Here is a 17,898-nt window from a genome sequence, read left to right as displayed (position 1 = left end):
TTTCAAATCTATAAATGTTTGGTACAAAATATGCAGCCAACAAATGTTTTATTAAATAAATGAAAGGTTATTAGATGACTGGATTCACAGAGAGTGGTAAAACTTCCAACATTTGATGTTTTAAAGAGTGAATTTATCTTAAAAGAGTGGATTTATCTTAAAACACATAAATTAATCCTAATATTAAATTGAATATGTAGGCCTATGAAGTTTCTTTGCTTTTGTTAATAAACCAATAATATTAAGAGAGTTCACAGTTATTAGATTCCATGAGCATCTAATAGAGTTTATAAATTTAAAAGTCAATGATTATTACTTGGGTTTCACTCTTCCCTGTAAGGAAGACTATATCATTAGAATGCATCTGGCTATGGGTAAGCTGAAATTTGATTCAAAATTGTTTGAAAAATTAGAAATGTATTCTGTCAATAGCAAAAAGTCTATAATTAGGGTAGCTTCAGGATAGGTTGATCCAGTGGCTTAGTGATGTCATCTAGGACCTGGGTTCTGTCCGTGTCTCAGTCCTACCATTCTTAGTATATTGACTGTGTCCTTGTACTAGATCCCTCAAGGTCACAATATACCTGCCAGCAAAAATAAAAGATGGAGAGACATGTTGCCTTGGTCATGTCCTGAGGGACAGAACAAGAACACCTCTCCCTCAAACGTGGTATATAAATGCTTCCTTTTAGTCTGATGGGACTGTCTTAGATATTTGCTGATCTTTGGACAGAAACTTTCCCCAGGGGAATTCCATCTCCTAACTGATTAGCTTATTCAGTATCTGTCATAGAGAAAAGATTTTCTTAAAGCACATGGGTGGACAGAAGAGGTGGGTCGCTCTTCTCTCCAAAATGTACGTGTCCATTAGGAAGAAAAAAGAGGGGAGAATATGCTGGATATTTAAGCAATAGTGTTCATCACAAATATTTAAAAAATGCAATCTATTGAACTGGTGTCTATGAAAGAGTGAACAATTTTCTAAACTAGGCAATGACTCAATTCTTTTTTCTGACACTTCTACAAGTTCCAAATCACATACATAAAAGCATCCAATAGTGAAAATTTTAGATTGTGTTCCTCCGGTGAAATTGTTTATTCTTTATTTTAGGCCTCATAATGGGATTAATCATACGATATGCTACGGCACCAACTGATATTGAAAGTGGAACTGTATATGATTGTGGAAAACTGGCCTTCAGTCCATCAACTCTGCTGATTAATATCACTGACCAAGTTTATGAATATGAATATAAGAGAGAAATAAGCCAGAACAACATCAATCCCCACCAAGGCAATGCTATCCTAGAAAAGGTAAGGATCCTATCTGGTCATAGTATTTTGTTTTCCAATATAAATAATTGCATCATATATTAGCCTCCATGTGTACGGTAATGTATTCACACACATATATATGTTCTTTTTCAGCACTGCACTGGGGGTTAACACCTTGATATGTTCTTATTGTAAGCCCAGTTGTTCGTATTTTTACTTAAAGTTGGAAATGAATACTTTTTCATATAATTATTTTGCAAGCCACAGTTACTTTAGGGAAAAAGATACCGTGTTTTCCTGAAAATTAGACCTAACTGGAAAATAAGCTCTAGCATGATGTTTCAGGATGACATCCCTGAACATAAGCCTAATACGTCTTTTGGAGCAAAAGTTAATATAAGATCCAGTCTTATTTTCGGGGAAACATGGTAGTAGTTCAGCTGACTCTGCCTTTCATGATACTTGATTCAAGTTTTCACATGTGTGTTTTAAGTATCTATCTGTCTGTCTATCTATCTATCTATCTATCTATCTATGTATCTATCTATCTATCTATCTATCACCAGCTGGCTACTCCGTTCAAATTTCCCCGAAGTCAAAAGGAACATGGGGGTGGGATGAAACAATGTGCATGTCTTGATCCAGGACGACTGGCTTTTGACTGTCAGCACAAAACACTGGCCACTTGGCTGTTTATAAATACATTTACAGTAGATCGAGCTCAGTCGACCTTTACTCCATCAGTTTAATTAGAGAATCCATAGGTAGAAAAAAGAAAAATTGTGAAGTGATTCATCTTTCAAAAATGGTTTTATTATTGCAAATTTGTGAACTGCTTTCAGGTATTAGAAGGAACACTTCCTTCTGCTCTCAGGACTCTGAGTCAGAAAACAGGTGAAGTTAACCTTTTGTAGTGCCTTGTGTGTTACAGATCAGTCTTTGGAATAAGTGAATATGTGTTTAACAATACAAGTACATGCTAAGAACCAGAACTTCATGTGACTTATTCCAGATCCATTTGGTTTGGGTCAGAGCTGAGAACATCTTAGATATTATGGAAGTATATTTCATCACTTTCATCCCAAATGGATTTCGTTTTCTTTTAATATACACATTTTTATTTTTTTTCCATTTTGAGAGATTTGGGGGCAGGAAGGGAGATATTTGGTCTGCCATTTTTCCTCATTCAAGATGAGTAATTTTTAGTGGCTTTCCCCCCCCCCACATTATCTTTCACTAACACATTTCTGGATGAACTTCCTCCTAGCACTTGGTGAGGGCTCAGGAAAGTCAAACTAATTGTAATATTTGCCTACATCAAATAATTAGAAAAGTAAATTGAAGCACACAAAAAGAAAATTAAATGACGTATTTCTGAAATAAGTAAGGGTAACTTCTAGATTTGCTGTTTTGGATGATCTCTTCCATGTCATTCTTTCTGTTCATATGGATAATAGAAAATCATCTATGTTGAAATAAACAATTTTTTAAAAAGGACCTTCTTGGAAGCACAGGGTTTTAATTAAAACATGCTCTTCAGTTTTAACTTTCTTTGGTTTAATACCTGGACATAAACTAAGTATTGTCCTCTTTGCTTTTTATCTTTATCTAAATTTCTAAGCAGTATTGTTTCTGCAAAGAATACTTGACTCCCAAAGATGCTGATAACGCTCGGTTACTATAGCAATTTTGTTCTTCGTTAGGATTGCCAACAAACATCTGATCAGAAATTTTGTTTCTGTATTATTGACATATTGATTCCTTTATCAGCAGCCAAACTCCAGTGCTTGCTTTTGAAAAATTAAGGCAAGAGATGAAGAGAGTATCTAAGTTGCTGGGGTCCTCTTGGTTTTTTTCATTGGATAGATTATGAGTTCTGCATATAAAATGTTTAATTGACCCTGAATGGCTCAAGTGTTTTATAGATTAACTTCTAAATTATGTGGCTCATTGAGTCACAATTAGCATTTGCTCCTCCACACATCCAAGGTTAGCAATAGGTGACTCAGTACCCAGAGGACACCCTCCCCGCATTGTTGGTGGGGGAGGGGCGTCCCCTGTACACTTACCATATTAGATAACTTGAAGGGGAAAGGATCTGAGTATACATTAGTGCACATTTTTTACTGTTGCTTATGTGCCAGTGTAGGGGGACTCTGTTAGTCTTTGAAAATAAAAAAGCCATAGTCTGTCTTCTTTAAGGGAATTTTCCACTGCATGCAACTATTCCTATCAATCAATCAATTAATCTGTGTCAGAGGCAAAAGGATTCCAGAAACAGGTCCATTCATTGGAAGGCTTATAGGGAACTAAACAGATCTGCCATCCATGTTTCGTAAGTTTCTTGAATTTCCTAATCTTCAATTTTCTTATTTGTAAAGTGGAAAGATCAGACCCATTTTGTACGATCGCTTTAATGTTTGAACAAGATGCTGTGGATAAAGTGCCTAGCTGCCATGAGGCCCTGTACAGTGCACTCCTTCACTGCGTCTGCTGCTGCTACCATGGCCACGGCTAAGACCACTGCCAATGGCAGCGCCAGCTGCCACACCGCCTAACACCAGTGCTGCCACAGCTGCTGCTAAACAATATCTGAGTGTTTACTATATGCCAGGGATTAACAAAATGAGTATTTGTTGTTTTATTTATGTAACGTCTGTTGGGAAGATGAGACCAATGTATAACATATGCCTACTTATAATTTAGTTCTAACTTGTATCCTGTGGACTATGCAAACTCGAAAACTTTACAGATTACTTATCACAGCTACTTGACCAGGTTAGGGAGGCTTCCTGCAGGAGGGGGCACTTGAGAAGGGCTTTGGAGGATGGACATGGCTTGCATCGGGAGTAGGAGTTGAGTTCAGACAGGTCACTGGGCAGGCTGGATTGGAGGGCGAGGCTGGGAGGTGTGGTTACCTGGGTGAGAAGGGAAGAAGGTTCCTCAGACTCTGGATCAACCAAATTTGCTTGGTATACGAACAGTGTGAAGAAAACAATCTAAGATTCGTAGGTTTTAGACCTGGCAGAGAGAATATGAGAGTCCCAGGAGAGAGGTAAGAGCGGGAAAGATTTGAGGATAAGGATGGGTGAAAATGACCCTGGATCTGCATATAGTGATCATCTAATTTAGAGCAAGAAAGAAACCTGCCTTCTTTAAGTTGAGCCCAATCATTTCATAGATGAGTAAACAAGAACCTAAGCACGAAAATCGATTTAAGCCAGTGGTTCCCAAACATGTCTGCAGTTTAGAGTCACTCAAAGCTTCAAAAAATCCCGATGCTTGTGTTCTGCCCCTGGAGTTTGTGATTTTACTGATTTAAGCTGTGTTCCCATCCTTGGAACTTTGAAAAGGTCACCAGGTGATTCTAATGGGAAGACAAGTGTGGGAACCAGTGATTACAGTTCTGTGTTGTGTTCAGATGGCTGTGGTGAGGAGAGAAATGCTGCTTGTGTGCTTCTTTCCCTCACCCCCACTGCTGTAGACTGACCAGCCCCGTTTACACACAAAGCACTTCTGCGTCAGGACCTCTATACATGTCATTCTTTTCATCTAAAATGGTGTCACTCCTGCTTTTCAGATGTCAGGCTCCTTCTTACCTCTGGAATCTTGGCCCAAAATGTCATCTCTTTAGAGAGGGCTTTCCCTGCGATTTCCTCACACTGTAGTGTCTCTCTCCTCTTTCTTTTTCCCTCTCCCTCTGTTTTGTTTCAAAGTACTTAACACCATCTAAAAGTAGGTATTTATTTTCTTGCTTATTAATTATTATTCTCGTGTCGTTTATTGTCCCTGGGCAGTAACCTTCACAGAGACAGTGACCATGCCTTTTTAATGACCAATATATCCTTAAAGCCTATCACAGCACCTATTGCACAATTGCTGCCTAATAAATAATATGTGACTAAATGGATGAATGAGTGAAAGAGTCTGGAAGCTTGTTAGAGCATATACAACTAGAGTATTTGGAATTATCATCTGGGAGTTGGTAGAATTATTTTAGATGCTTAATGCTTGAAGAAACTATTATCTAAGTTTAGTTGTGTACATGCAGATAGTAAATTTATATCTAGAGAAATTACACTGTGAGTCCATGTTCCCACGACTGGTCAGTGACAGCAGTGTACCCATTGCATGGTACCCTGAGTTCTGAGTGGTTAGTCATACCCCACACACTGCATTCCCAAGTGGCCTCGTGGACAAAGAGGGGCAGGGTGCCTCGGGCTGAGGCCTGGGAAATCTCACCGTGAGATGGGTAGAAAGAGATGCGGACCAGAGCTACAAAGAGAGGAGGATGGTCAGAGCACAGAAAGAGGCCCCGCACAGTGGAATCACAGAAGCCACTGGTGTAGCCTCACTGAGTCTTCTTCTTTGTGGCACAGATTAAAGAGAGTGTTTGGCCTTTGTTTCTAAAGTTACAGGATAAAGAAATGAGTTTTACCATTATTTAGAAGACTGTAGTTTAGAGACTTGGATGAAATTCCTGACTTCAGAGTTGGAAAGGCTGGAATGAATTATTGTGCTCTGTAATTGCCTCTTGGAAGATTTGTAAGAGCGCGTGTATTTCTGGGATGGTTAGGTATTGATGTGCTCTGAAACAGCGTCAGGCTTGATGGCTCCCCGAGTCTACAGTTTTAAACCAAAAAGAAAGTATAGAACTGGAAAATATGAGAGCTGTTAGTATTTATATAAGCAGCAGTATATTGTGCTTTTATGTCACATGTAAATATACTAAAATTTCAGGAAATATATGCCCAGCTTGTTGTGTTCATGCTCAATTCAGGTAAAAATACAGAAAAGAAAAAATATATTTTCACTTAAAGATGGGTGAAAACAGTACTTTTCTATACATTATGAGCAGCTGATGATTTCAAAACCTTCTGAGAGAAGAAAACTAGATCGTGTTGATTTGTATTTATCCAGTCAGTGTTTCCAACACCATTTTTCAAATTGTTCTGTGGATGCAAGATATTCTTACCTAGTTTTAACTGAATCGGACCTATATTTTATTACATAATGGCTTTACAAACATTAATTTATACTGTGATATTTAAGTATACCGAAATGTCCACTAAGCATTTCTGAATTTCATATCAATAGGAAGTTTAAATCTTGCTTTTGAAATGAAAGTGATCAAAGAACTTTCTCCATCATTCATTCATTCTTTCAACACAAATGAACTGAATGAGTCCCTATCAGTTTTATTTCTGAAATAAGGAATGGTCTCAAGGAATTTATTAGTAAGTCAGGGGGAAACTCAGCATTTGAATAAAGGAATTAATATACCACAAGGCAGGTATCAAAAGAGTGTGTCAAGTACCGCAGGCAGTCAGAATTATCTTGTTAGGGTGAGAGGAAATGTTTCAAGGAAGGATAGTTGTTTGGCTCTGGTGGTGGTGGTGTATGTGGTGTATGGAGGTGGGAGAGACATTGTAAGTACAGGGAAAAGTAAGATATGGAGGTGGTAAATAGGATGGAGAATATTGCGAGAAAGAAAAGCATTTTTAATTGGTTGAAGTATGGAAGACCAGTGAAACATAAGGCTAGAGATAAGGGCAGGGCTTAGTTATGGAAGCCCTTGAATGCCAGGTTAAGCAGTGCCCACCCTGTCTGTAGTCAGTGGAAGAGTAATGGTGACAAAAGCAAAGGGATATGCAGGCTGCCGTGTACATGGTAGAGAGTGACAGTAGGGAGACAGATGAGGCCTGCGCTTGGCTGGTAACCAAGGGGCAGATGGAATAGAAGCAAGGAAGGAAGGTGCTGTAGAGTTTGGTCCAGTTGGGCCAAGGAGAAAGACAGAACAGCTTACTCTGCTACCATGGTCTTGCGGGTTCACAGAAGGTGGTGGGGCAGACATGGGGAAGTTAGAAGTTAGGGAAAGAAGCTGGTTTGGAGGGGAAAATCACAAGTATGGTTTAAAACTGATGAATGAATGAATCTGTCTCATCGTTAATTTACTTATCATTGACTTAACCAATTATGTTTGTGCCACATTGAATTGGAAGGGTCAGCAGTTCATTTGCCTAGAAAGGTCTTTGCAGACACAGTAAATTTTCAAAAAGTTGTCAGCACAGTTAAATTTATACTTCCTGTCACTCATAAATCAGTTGACTGTAATGTAAAAAGTCAAAGGAAACTACCCAGTGAAATTTTTGCTTCACTTCCTGTGTGACAAGTGACACTAGCACTTGGTAAGGGAAGTTATTTTGGAGTAAGTTACACTGCTGAGTAATCTGTCCTGGCTATTGTTTCAATAAAGAGAATCACCAGTCTGCAAATATGTCACACAGAAACTATTATCAATTTTGTTGACAATATTGTATATTTTAGAGATATCTTAAGGAAGTCTTCAGTCAATAGTAATCATATGACTTTTAAAAATAATTTTGTTTTTGCAGCATCAAAACATCAGTGTCTTAATTTTTTTCTCACTGTCCAACTTTTTTTAATGATATCTTGACTTTTTGTGGTCCAGGGTCTTAATTCTCATATATTTATTTGTAAACTAAGTTTGTTTTTTTCCAGTTTCTCCCTTTGCATGACTATTCTGGTTGCAGAGGCCAAAGGGCAAAGCTCTTCTGGTAACAGGAACAGTTTGACCAGGAGTCATTGGACCATAAGATAAATGTGTACAGTTAACACTGGGATCCTTTTGGGGAGGATAAAGAAAAGACAGGAAAGACATTTCCTCTAAAACTGTTCTAGGCACACTGAGAGAAGCAAGCATCATGAAAAAGCAGCACTTGGGATTTGGAGAAACATTTGTTGGATACCATTAATTATTCCTCCCCTCTACAGAGAATAGGGATTTGTGATTTATGTTTCTCTATCATGACAAGTCTTGGCTCTTACCACTGAGATGGTCCTGGGGAATCTCAAGTTCGGCAGTGAGTGGGGTGAGCCTATTGGGATAGACTTAGCCACTTCCGTTCTAAAGCTTAGTGAAGAGATCTGTTGTTAATAGAGAAACTTAACATGTCTTAAATGTGTTTTAGTTGTTTTCTTCCACCTATGTTCAACTTTCTTTATAGAAAGTTGGTTTGACAAATGATCTCAGAATGTCTCAAGACTCTAAGTATCCCTCTGCCTTTCTTTTGTTATAAAGGTATTTTCCCCCCAGTTTTATTGAGATATAATTGACAGATAAGAGTGTATTAATTTAAGGTGTACAACATAATGATTCAATGTATGTATATATCATGAAATGATGACTACAGTAAGTTTAGTTAACATTCATCACTTCACATAGTTACAAACTTTTTTCTTGTGATGAGAACTTTTAAGATCTATTCTCTTAGCAACTTTAAAATATACAATACAGTATTGTTAACTGTCATCACCATGCTGTACATACATCCCCAGGACTTATTTACCTTATAACTGGAAGTTTGTATCTTTTGACTTTCATTCATCCATTTTCCCCCACCCCTCACCTCTCACCTCTGTCAACCACCAATCTATTATGTTACCATGCGTTTATTTCAGATTCAAAATAAATGAGATCATATAGTATTTGTCTTTCTCTATCTTATTTTACTTAGCATAATGTCCTCAAGGTCCATCCATACTGTTGCAAATGGCAGAATTTCTTTTTTTCAGCTGAATAATATTCCATTGTGTATCTTTGGATTTCTTTACCCATTTATTTATCCATTTATCTCTTTATCCATTGATGGACACTTAGGTTATTTTCATATTTTGGCTATTGTAAATAATGCTATCATGAACATGGGGGTGCAGATATATCTTTGAGATCCTAATTTCAATTCCTTTGGATACATACTCAGAAGTGGAATTGCTGGGTCATAAGATAGTCTTGTTTTTAATTTTTACAGGAACTTCCATACTATTTCCCATAATGGCTGCATCAATTTACATTCCCACCAGCAGTGCACAAACGCTTATTTTTCTTCACATCTTTGTCAACGCTTGTTATTTCTTGTCTTTTCAATATGAGCCACCCAGACAGGTGTGAGGTGATGTCTCATTGTGGTTTGATTTGGATTTCCCTGATGATTAGTTCCATTTGGTTTTAATTTAGTCATTGAACAAAATGGATTTTCTTCATTCATGTAGTCATTCAGCAAATGTTTTTTATTGGGCGTTCGTCATATTTTAGGCACTTGTTCTAAGTGCTGGCAGTACACCAGTGAACAAAACAAAGTCCTTGCTCTCATGGAGCTTAGCTTCTACGGGAGAGATAGACAAGGGAGAGTCCGGCACAAGCATTTATAATCCAGTGTCAGGTGGAGATATGTGCCATGAGGAAAAGGTAGCAAAATGAGAGAATAGATAAACGTATTAGATATGTCCTGCAAGGCAGGCCTCCCTGAAAAAGGTACAAGGGGAGCCAAGGTCTGACTGAAGTGGAGAATGAGCCGCACAGAGATCTACCAGAAGAGAATTTCAAAGCAGAGGGGAAAACTAAGTAACATTAGATGTCTTTGCTTTCTGGAGGTCATTTTTTTCCTTGTTAGCTCTTTGCTATATTTTTCAATATTCAAGTTCATTTTTGTCTATACAAAAAATTGTGGAAAAATTGTATTGGTTGCAGTCGAGAAGGGTGGGGAAGAGGGAGAGAGACAACAACTTGGAATGGGGAGTGAAAGTGCAGAAGATGCAGAAAGAGCAGGAACACTGTGCTCCACAGGCTGGCGGGCTCTGTGGAGCCCCCTGGCTATCGGCAGGGTGGCCTTCAGAAGGCACAGGACAGACACCACGGAGTTGTTCTTTGCCTTCTCTTTGCATATAACTTGGAACACCCCAAACTGCAGGATGAAGAATTGCCCTGGACAGCGTTCCTTCACCAGATAATTCTGGGAGAGTTTGGGATAAGCCCCTGCCACCTAGATTCCATCTCGACAGTGCTATGGACACAGCACCCAGAAACTTCTGACCAGTGGACAGAGGACTGTTCTTTCCTTCTTCACACATCATCACTCAGGACTCGTGTTCTTGGAAACCCACCACTGGAACATTCATTTGGGTCAGGGATTGAATTCCAACCAGTCCTTTAATTTTATTTCTCAACAGAATACCTAGCTACTCAAAGTAATGTAAGGGCTGTTGGTGACAGTGGTCTCTCAGAGTGACATGTGATTTGAGCCCAGAGTGTGCTGATGTTTCTCATATTCACGCTTGGTTGGAAAAGGAAGAGTCACGTGAAAGTATATATGTAGGTTGAACGCTGGCGTTGGTACTCTTTCTGACATGACAGAACTTGATAAGAGGAGAGTGGCTATGGGAGTAAAGGGAATGGCTTCTCAGATTCCTGGCATCAAGCCCTGGAAAATGTCCCAGACCACCATAGGCAGAAAGAACTGGAATGCCCCCACCCACGTCCCAATCGCTCCTGCCTCCCGACCATAGCCTAATCTTGGATCATCATAGGTCACTGAGAACATGATAGTGCTTCTGGGCCATATGTAGAGACCAGGACTTCATCCATCTGACCACCCATTTGTCCAGCTCCAGGGGGAGGGAGGAAGAGACATTTCCCATCAGACTCTTTAATCTGAGTAGATGAAACAGAATGGATCTTTCAGCTCTTTTCCCCTTTGCTTTGTTCCTTCTAAAACATTAAATGGTGGCAAGAGAGCACATTTATCATCGCTGGTCTCCAATGAGTAGTTATACAAGGTTTCATCTGACTGCATTTCCCGGCTTTTCCCTAAGGTCAGGAAGAAACTCCTCATTCACAGCTGATTCAGCCTGAGGGTGGGATGCACCTTGGCCTGCACAGGAGGGGTGGACGCATCAGAAGGGTGGGAGCCATCAGGGAGCAGTGCAGTTTACCTGGCTTGTCTCCTGTTGCCATTTAAGCCCGTGTTGGGTAAGGGGTCCCCCAGATGCTTCTCCCAGATCCATTTCTGATGTAAGACTAGCTGGATACTGTCGGATTCATGGATTTCTGCCTCATGTAGGAGTGTGTGCAGCAAGAACATCTCGCATTTGTACGTTCTCTTCACCTTTCTTTTTGACTGTTGCATGATGAGTTCCCAGATAAGTGGACTCGGAGTTGGAGTGTAGCAGGCAGGATGGATGAGTGCCCATGAGATCAGCACCTTATGAATGGATGAGTGATGAAGCCTGAGTAGGGTAAGGGCAAAGTTAGGCTGTGATGCAGGTTAACTTACTGCTTGGGGAGCTCTGGAATCAGAAGGCTCTTCAGAGTCATCGCAGTTGTACTGAGATTGCTTGACGTCTAAAATAACCAGTCATTCTGTCTATGAGCGTGGGCTATTCTGGAAAGGGGGTGACCTTGGATGAGGTGCTTCTTTGCAGTATTGGCAGTCCCTGAAGGGGCTAACAGCACTCCTAGCAGCCGGGGCGACAAGGCCTTCGTCATTCAAGGCTCAGTATTCAACAATCTGACCCTTGCAGGGGAGGAAAAACCTTTTTTCCTACCTGTGTAGGTTCTAGACTAGGACCCCTGTAATGAAAGGTTGACAAGAGGAAAATGAACAGAAGTTTATTGACATGTTCTTTTCGTATACACATGAGAGAAATCTAGGGACTGAATAATCCCAAAAAGTGGCTTAGAATTCAGCCTTAAATTCCATCTTCAAATAAAACAAAGAAAGGTGTGGGTGTGATTCCGTTGTGGGTAAGTCCCTTTAAAAGGAGCACCTGTGAGTGCAGCTGCACTCTGTCTCACTGAGTCACAATCTCTGCTGGTCTTCACAACCAGAAATTATGGGGACTTCTCTCCCCAGCACTGGAACCCCGGGCTGGGTGGGGCTAGTGTCTCTAGCTCTTCTCTGGGATGGGGAGGGACCCCCACAGCCGAAATAGCCCTCTCGATCTTTAATGGTCACACACGGGTGTGGGCCCAGCCGGTTCCGCATCTCTGACCTTCCTGCCAGTCTGGAGGTGGCTTCTTCTGCGCGTCCTCAGTTGAAAGGCTTCAGTTCAGCTTGATTTTAGGTGATTCTCAATGATGGCTGTTTTGTAGATTAGTAATAATTTTGATGTGATTGTGAGAGAAGGTGAACACAGGCTTTACCTAGTGCACCATCTTGGTTGTCCTTTTAATTCAACTAAGTGAATATTCTGTTTTCCTATACCTTCCATGGGCTGGAAACATGTATATAGGTTATGTGGCCAAGCATAGTACCCAAATGATGAGTTAACACATAATTGGTGTCAAATGACACTGTGGCGTACTGGAACGGGCTTGTCCCAGCTCTCAAGCGCTGATTATCAAATATCCAGGAGTTCTGCAAGCCAGTTGTTAAACCGTTGGCAGCTTGAAGTGGGCCATGGTAGAATTATTTACACTGCAGAAATTGTCAAGTGCTACAAATCAGAGCTTGTGGGCATTTTTTTTTTTCCTCCAAAGAGGTAGATTACTAGCACCACTGACTATATGTCCATATAATTGCATTTTTAAGAGAATTGGAAATATGCAAACACCTCATTTTCACCTCACCACAAAGTCCTTTTCCACATGGTAATTGTCTTAAAATTCTGCTGTTAGAGCTTCATATCTTTAGCTTAACTTCTGACTGCCTCTAAGGTGATGTAGGGAAGTATATAAGATTTCTGTTTTACTTTGTTCAAGCAGCGATAACAGAAACACCATAGCCTGAGTGACAAACAAGAACCGTTTACTTCTTACAGTTCTAGAGGCTGGAATGTCCAAGATCAAGGAACCAGCAGTTTAGGGTCTGGTGAGAGCAAGCTTCCTGGTTCAACTGTACACGGCTATCTTCCCACTGTGTCCTTACATGGTGGAAAGAATGAGAGATCTCTCTGGCAGGGCCGGGGGAGGTTTTTTATTAGGGCGCTAATCGCCTTCAGGAGGGCTCTCCCCCATGACCTAGTCAGTTCCTAAAAGCCTCACCTTCTAATACCAACACCTTGGGGCTTGGACTTGAACATGAATTTGGAGGCAGCCCAAATATTCAGTCCATTGTAGTTTTGCAATTAAATCTATGGCTGAATCCTATCTCTGCCACTTCTAACATTGAGACATCAGACAAGTTAACTTATCTTATTTTTCTTTATCTGTAAAACAGGGATTAGTGATACCCACTTTACAGGGGTGCTTTTCAAAATACATGAGAAAAAATTATGGTCGGTGTTAGGTGTGCTGTGACTATGACCCTGCTTCCTTGACAGGTACGGATTTCCCCCTTGGGAAGCAGTTTGAGATGGGTATGATAAAGGAAGTTTGGTGGCATTTTTTAAAGCACCATTTTAAGGTACATGCACCACTTACAAAACACACCATTTTAATTTTAAATCAGGCTGTTTAGCATTGACTTTTTGCTGATTTCAGCACCTCCCCTTCACTCCAACCCCCTCAAGCATGCCTGCAGTGACTGTGTCCTTGCTGACTCAGCTCTTCCCTGTCCGATTTCCCCAGGCCAGCTGCTCCCTGGCGAGGACTGTGATGGGGAAGCTGCAGGGCCCTTCAAAGCTAAGGCCCCAAAAGATAATGCAAACTCAGACAAATTGTAAGGCAATAAAGAAACTGTGGGACTGTAATGCTTCTATATATTCGGAGGGTTAGAAAGCAGTTTCTTTTGTCTTTTAGCTAGAGATTGGCTGAGATTAAGATCAATTCCAAATTGGGGGTAATTCCCTCTTGATGCACAGGTGTTCAGTTGTGTTGGATATCTTTCCTTTTCCAATTCTTCCCTGGGTGCTGAGGTATAAATGCTCTTTGTGAGATGGGGGACCATGCCCTTCTCACACCTACCTGTTATTTTCCCTTGCCCTGCTGATATTGAATTAATCTTAGACTAGAATCCTACTGGCATGTCAACGCCATGGCTAGTGGGAGGAGGTAGGTGACTTATGCAATGAATGGCAGACCCACAAGGGACCAGCCGCCAAACCAAGTTATACGTAGTCAATTAAAAGGCCAGAAGTCCGGGTGTCTAGGCTCAGAAGTAGGAAACCATATGATTTGTTGATTTGTCCTTCAAACTGGGATTCTAGAGAGTAAAGATGGCCACAATGAATAATTAGGGCAGGACAACAGGCATTACTTGAAACTGTCCTGGTTAAATCAGGATGTGTGGTTACCTTTCAAAGAGTCACAAAAGTAACAAAGGTGAGTTTGTGCATCAAGAATCTTATGCAGAAACGGGAGACTTCCTGGCCGTCGGTGACTAGGTGCTGTGGCTACAAGCTGGAAACCGTAGGTGGCCTTTATGTATTTGCAGCTAATGAGGACACATCTAGCAGTGAAGGGGCTGACCTGAACCCACAGGTGGATGGCAGGTGGACTATTGTAGTTAAGAGGGCAGTCCCTGGAACCATGGTACTTGGATCAAATCCTACCTACCAGCTGTGTGGTGTTGGGTGAGATCATTAACCCCCTATGTTTCAATGTCCCTACTTGTAAAACCAAGTATTCCTAACGACCTTGTAGGGCCATTGTGAGTTGCAAATGAGAAAATACATGTAAAGCACTTGGAATAGTTTCTGGCTCATAGTAAGTGTTCAAAATATATTAACTGTTAGTTCTATCATTATTGTTATCAACAAAGCAGTGGGCTCACAATTAGAAACCAGGATTTGAGGCTGAATCTTACTACTTACAAGGTACGTGACTTCGGGCAAATCACTTAACACCCTGAGCTTTGGTTCTAGCTCTGTAAAAATGGGGTATTCATAATACTTCAAAGGATGTTGTGAAGAAAAAACTGAAAGACGATGTCTGAAGGCACTTTTAAAACTGTAACAGCCTTATGGGAATGTCAGTTGTTATTTTGATTCTTAATTAATATTATGATGAATTGGCACGTGGTAACTGTACCAGTCCATAGGTGAGGAGGACAGACCGGGAACTTCAGCCCTGACTAAATTATGACTCTGCATTCCCTTTTCCAAGGTAGTTTGTTATTTACAAAATTTTTCCCTATGTATTTATCCCTTTCCGTCTCACCATTATCCCAGGAGGTGAACAGATAGTGCCCCATATCTCCGAGTAGAAAACTGAAGCTTTGAAAGCTGACATGACTTGCTCATGATTGATCCGTGGCAGAACTAGTCTTAGGACCAGGTCTTCTGATTCAGATTCAGTGTTATTTTCACAACTCAATGCTGCCAAATTAAATATTTAGAATTATAGAAATGTTTTGTTCTCAATTTCCTACTTAATTTTTCCTGGAATTATAGATACTACCTCGACCTCCAATGAATTACCAGTGATTGTATCTGTCACTTTTGCAAGTATAATATTCACAGTAGTGTATTTCTAACTTCTGGAATTTTAATTACTTGAAAAGTAATCATAGTTTTGTGGTATAATATTCTCAAATTTCTCAGTGATAAGTTATGATTATTAAATTTTCTCTACATTGTTCTCCTTTTACTGTTTCTCTGTAGTTTAGTTCTGTTTCTACAAACTTCAGTGTAAAATGTATATACTGGGGGTGCCAAAAAAATGAATACACATGACTTGTATTCATCTTTTGTTACCGGTATATATTGAGTATTCCAATTTTAATATAGTTTTTTCCTTTCTTAAAATGTGTATACACTTTTTGGCGCCCTCTGTATTTCAGTGATCCCCTATTTTGAAGCACTAACATTCACAATACCAAGTATTCTAATTGGGAGGACTATTGTCAGCCTTCCAGTAATTTTTTAAAACAATGAAAATAACAGTAAATTTGGACATGGCATGGGTTAACCATTTAACAAACATTTATTGCTCACATGACTGATTCTGTACCAGGCCCTTTCAGATATTTTATCAAACTGAAAAGTCATAACAATCGGGGGCTTCAATTCTTAATTTTTCATCATATATTCTTTATCTCCTTTTATCCCTTAATTTTTAAAAGGTTCCATTCCATTTCAGATGTTCGTAATTCTTTGTCACTTAAAAGATATCTGTGGTTTTATTGGTGATTTTATTGCATTTGTGGTATAACGACCTAAATGGTCACTTTATAAAATGTTCATTTGAGAAGGACAAGAAAGTTTATGTTTTGTTTTTTTCTGAAGGAAGAATTCAAATAACCCCACAACATTATGTAACCACTGTAAATTTTGTTAAATTTCTATCCAGTCTTTCTACATTCATTTTTTTTCTATGTACTTTAAATCAGGTGGTCTCAAAAACTTTGTAACTTGTTTTATTAATTTGTTATCATACCCTAAACCTTTCTTCAGGCTTTAAAAAATGCAAGGCAATGGGTGTAAACATACTTGATTTTTTAATTGTTCCTAATTTCCACTAGTATAATGTTTTAGTGAATACCTACTTGTATAAAGCTTTTCCTATATTTTGAATTATTAACTATGCTAGCTATTGGGTAACAGATATCAAATATTTATTAAACTAAATGTTTTATGAATCTTTGAAAATACACTGGACAGTGACAGAAGAGCTAACCAAAATCAGTGGGAAAAGGATAAACTACCAAATACCTATGGGTATTCCTGGGACAATTTGCTGTCCGTATGGAAGAAAAAAATAATTATATTTCCATTTCACATCATCTAACAAATAAACTTGGGATGGATTAAAGACTTAACTATAAACAGCCAATTATAAACCTTTTGGAGAATATATATTTATGACATCAGGATAGGGAAAGATTTTTTTTAAAAGTTACCAAAAGCTGAAATCATAAGGTAAAAATAGAATAAATTTTACTATATTGAAATAAAACGCTTTTTCATGAAAAGGACACTATTAACAAAGTTAAGACAGTTAAAAGTTTAAAGAGGTGAGAGAATAGAAGAATATACTTGAAATGTAAGTAACCAAAACAGAATAGTAAGCAGATCTTATGAAGACCTAATCAATGAGAAATGAGAAACAGTTACACCAGATAAGACATCGTACAAAAATTCACTAAAGAAATATCGCAAAAGGCCAATAAACAAGGAAAATATGCTCATTTCATTAGTAATGGGACATGCAAAGTAAACCATAATATGATATCAGTTCATACTTATCTGACTGGCAAACATTAGAAATTTGTCAATATTAAGTGTTGGCTAGAATGTGGGGAACTGCTCTTCTACTCCCTCTCCTGTGAGAGTGTAGGTTGGTGCAGCCACTTTAAAGTAATTTGGCAACAGCGACTAAAGTTGAAGATTCGTACATCTTACCATCCAGCAGTTCTACTTTATGTATTTTCTACTTCTAGAGAAACTTTCACAAATATGCAAAAACTTCAGCACGAGAATATCCTTTGCATTATTTTAATAATAGCATAACAAAGAAAATAACCCAACTGCCCTATTTCTCTTGTTAAAAAGGGGGGAAAAACAATAATGATACATTCATCTCATAGAAAGCTATACAGCAGTGTAACTGCATGGACAAGATCCGCATGTGTTAATGTAGATAAATCTTAAAAACAATGTTGAATGTAAAAATAAAAAAGGATAAAAAAGAATATTGGTAAATTTCTGTAAAATTTCAAAAGACACAAATAATACTAATTATTGCTTATGGGTGCATATATATGAAGTACAAGAATATAGCCGTGGATAGCAAGAGCGCTTTCTAACTTCAGGGTATCACTTATTTCTGCCAAGGAGTAGAAAGAGGGTCTTCAACTGTGATACATCATTTAAAACTTGTTGGAAACAAAATTAAGAACATAACTATAGTAAAAGAGAAACAGTTCTGGTTTAGGATTTATAAGT

At 39.0% G+C, this 17,898-nt stretch overlaps 1 protein-coding gene across 3 annotated transcripts in view; it reads left to right on the top strand.

Moving 5' to 3' along the window:
• The window catches only part of SLC9A9 (solute carrier family 9 member A9), a 530,083-nt gene that overhangs the window by 15,278 nt on the left and 496,907 nt on the right, over positions 1 to 17,898 (top strand). For all 3 annotated transcript variants that reach the window (XM_033090158.1, XM_033090162.1, XM_033090169.1), the window contains exon 2: positions 1,112 to 1,314. In XM_033090158.1, coding sequence (XP_032946049.1) covers positions 1,112 to 1,314 — 203 coding nt within the window. The remainder of the gene's footprint in view (positions 1 to 1,111; positions 1,315 to 17,898) is intronic.

Source organism: Rhinolophus ferrumequinum, chromosome 2 (assembly GCF_004115265.2).
Source record: "Rhinolophus ferrumequinum isolate MPI-CBG mRhiFer1 chromosome 2, mRhiFer1_v1.p, whole genome shotgun sequence".
Taxonomy (NCBI): Eukaryota; Metazoa; Chordata; class Mammalia; order Chiroptera; family Rhinolophidae; genus Rhinolophus; species Rhinolophus ferrumequinum.
The sequence above is the reverse complement of the archived record's forward strand: the minus strand, read 5'-3'. Positions and strand labels throughout refer to the sequence as shown.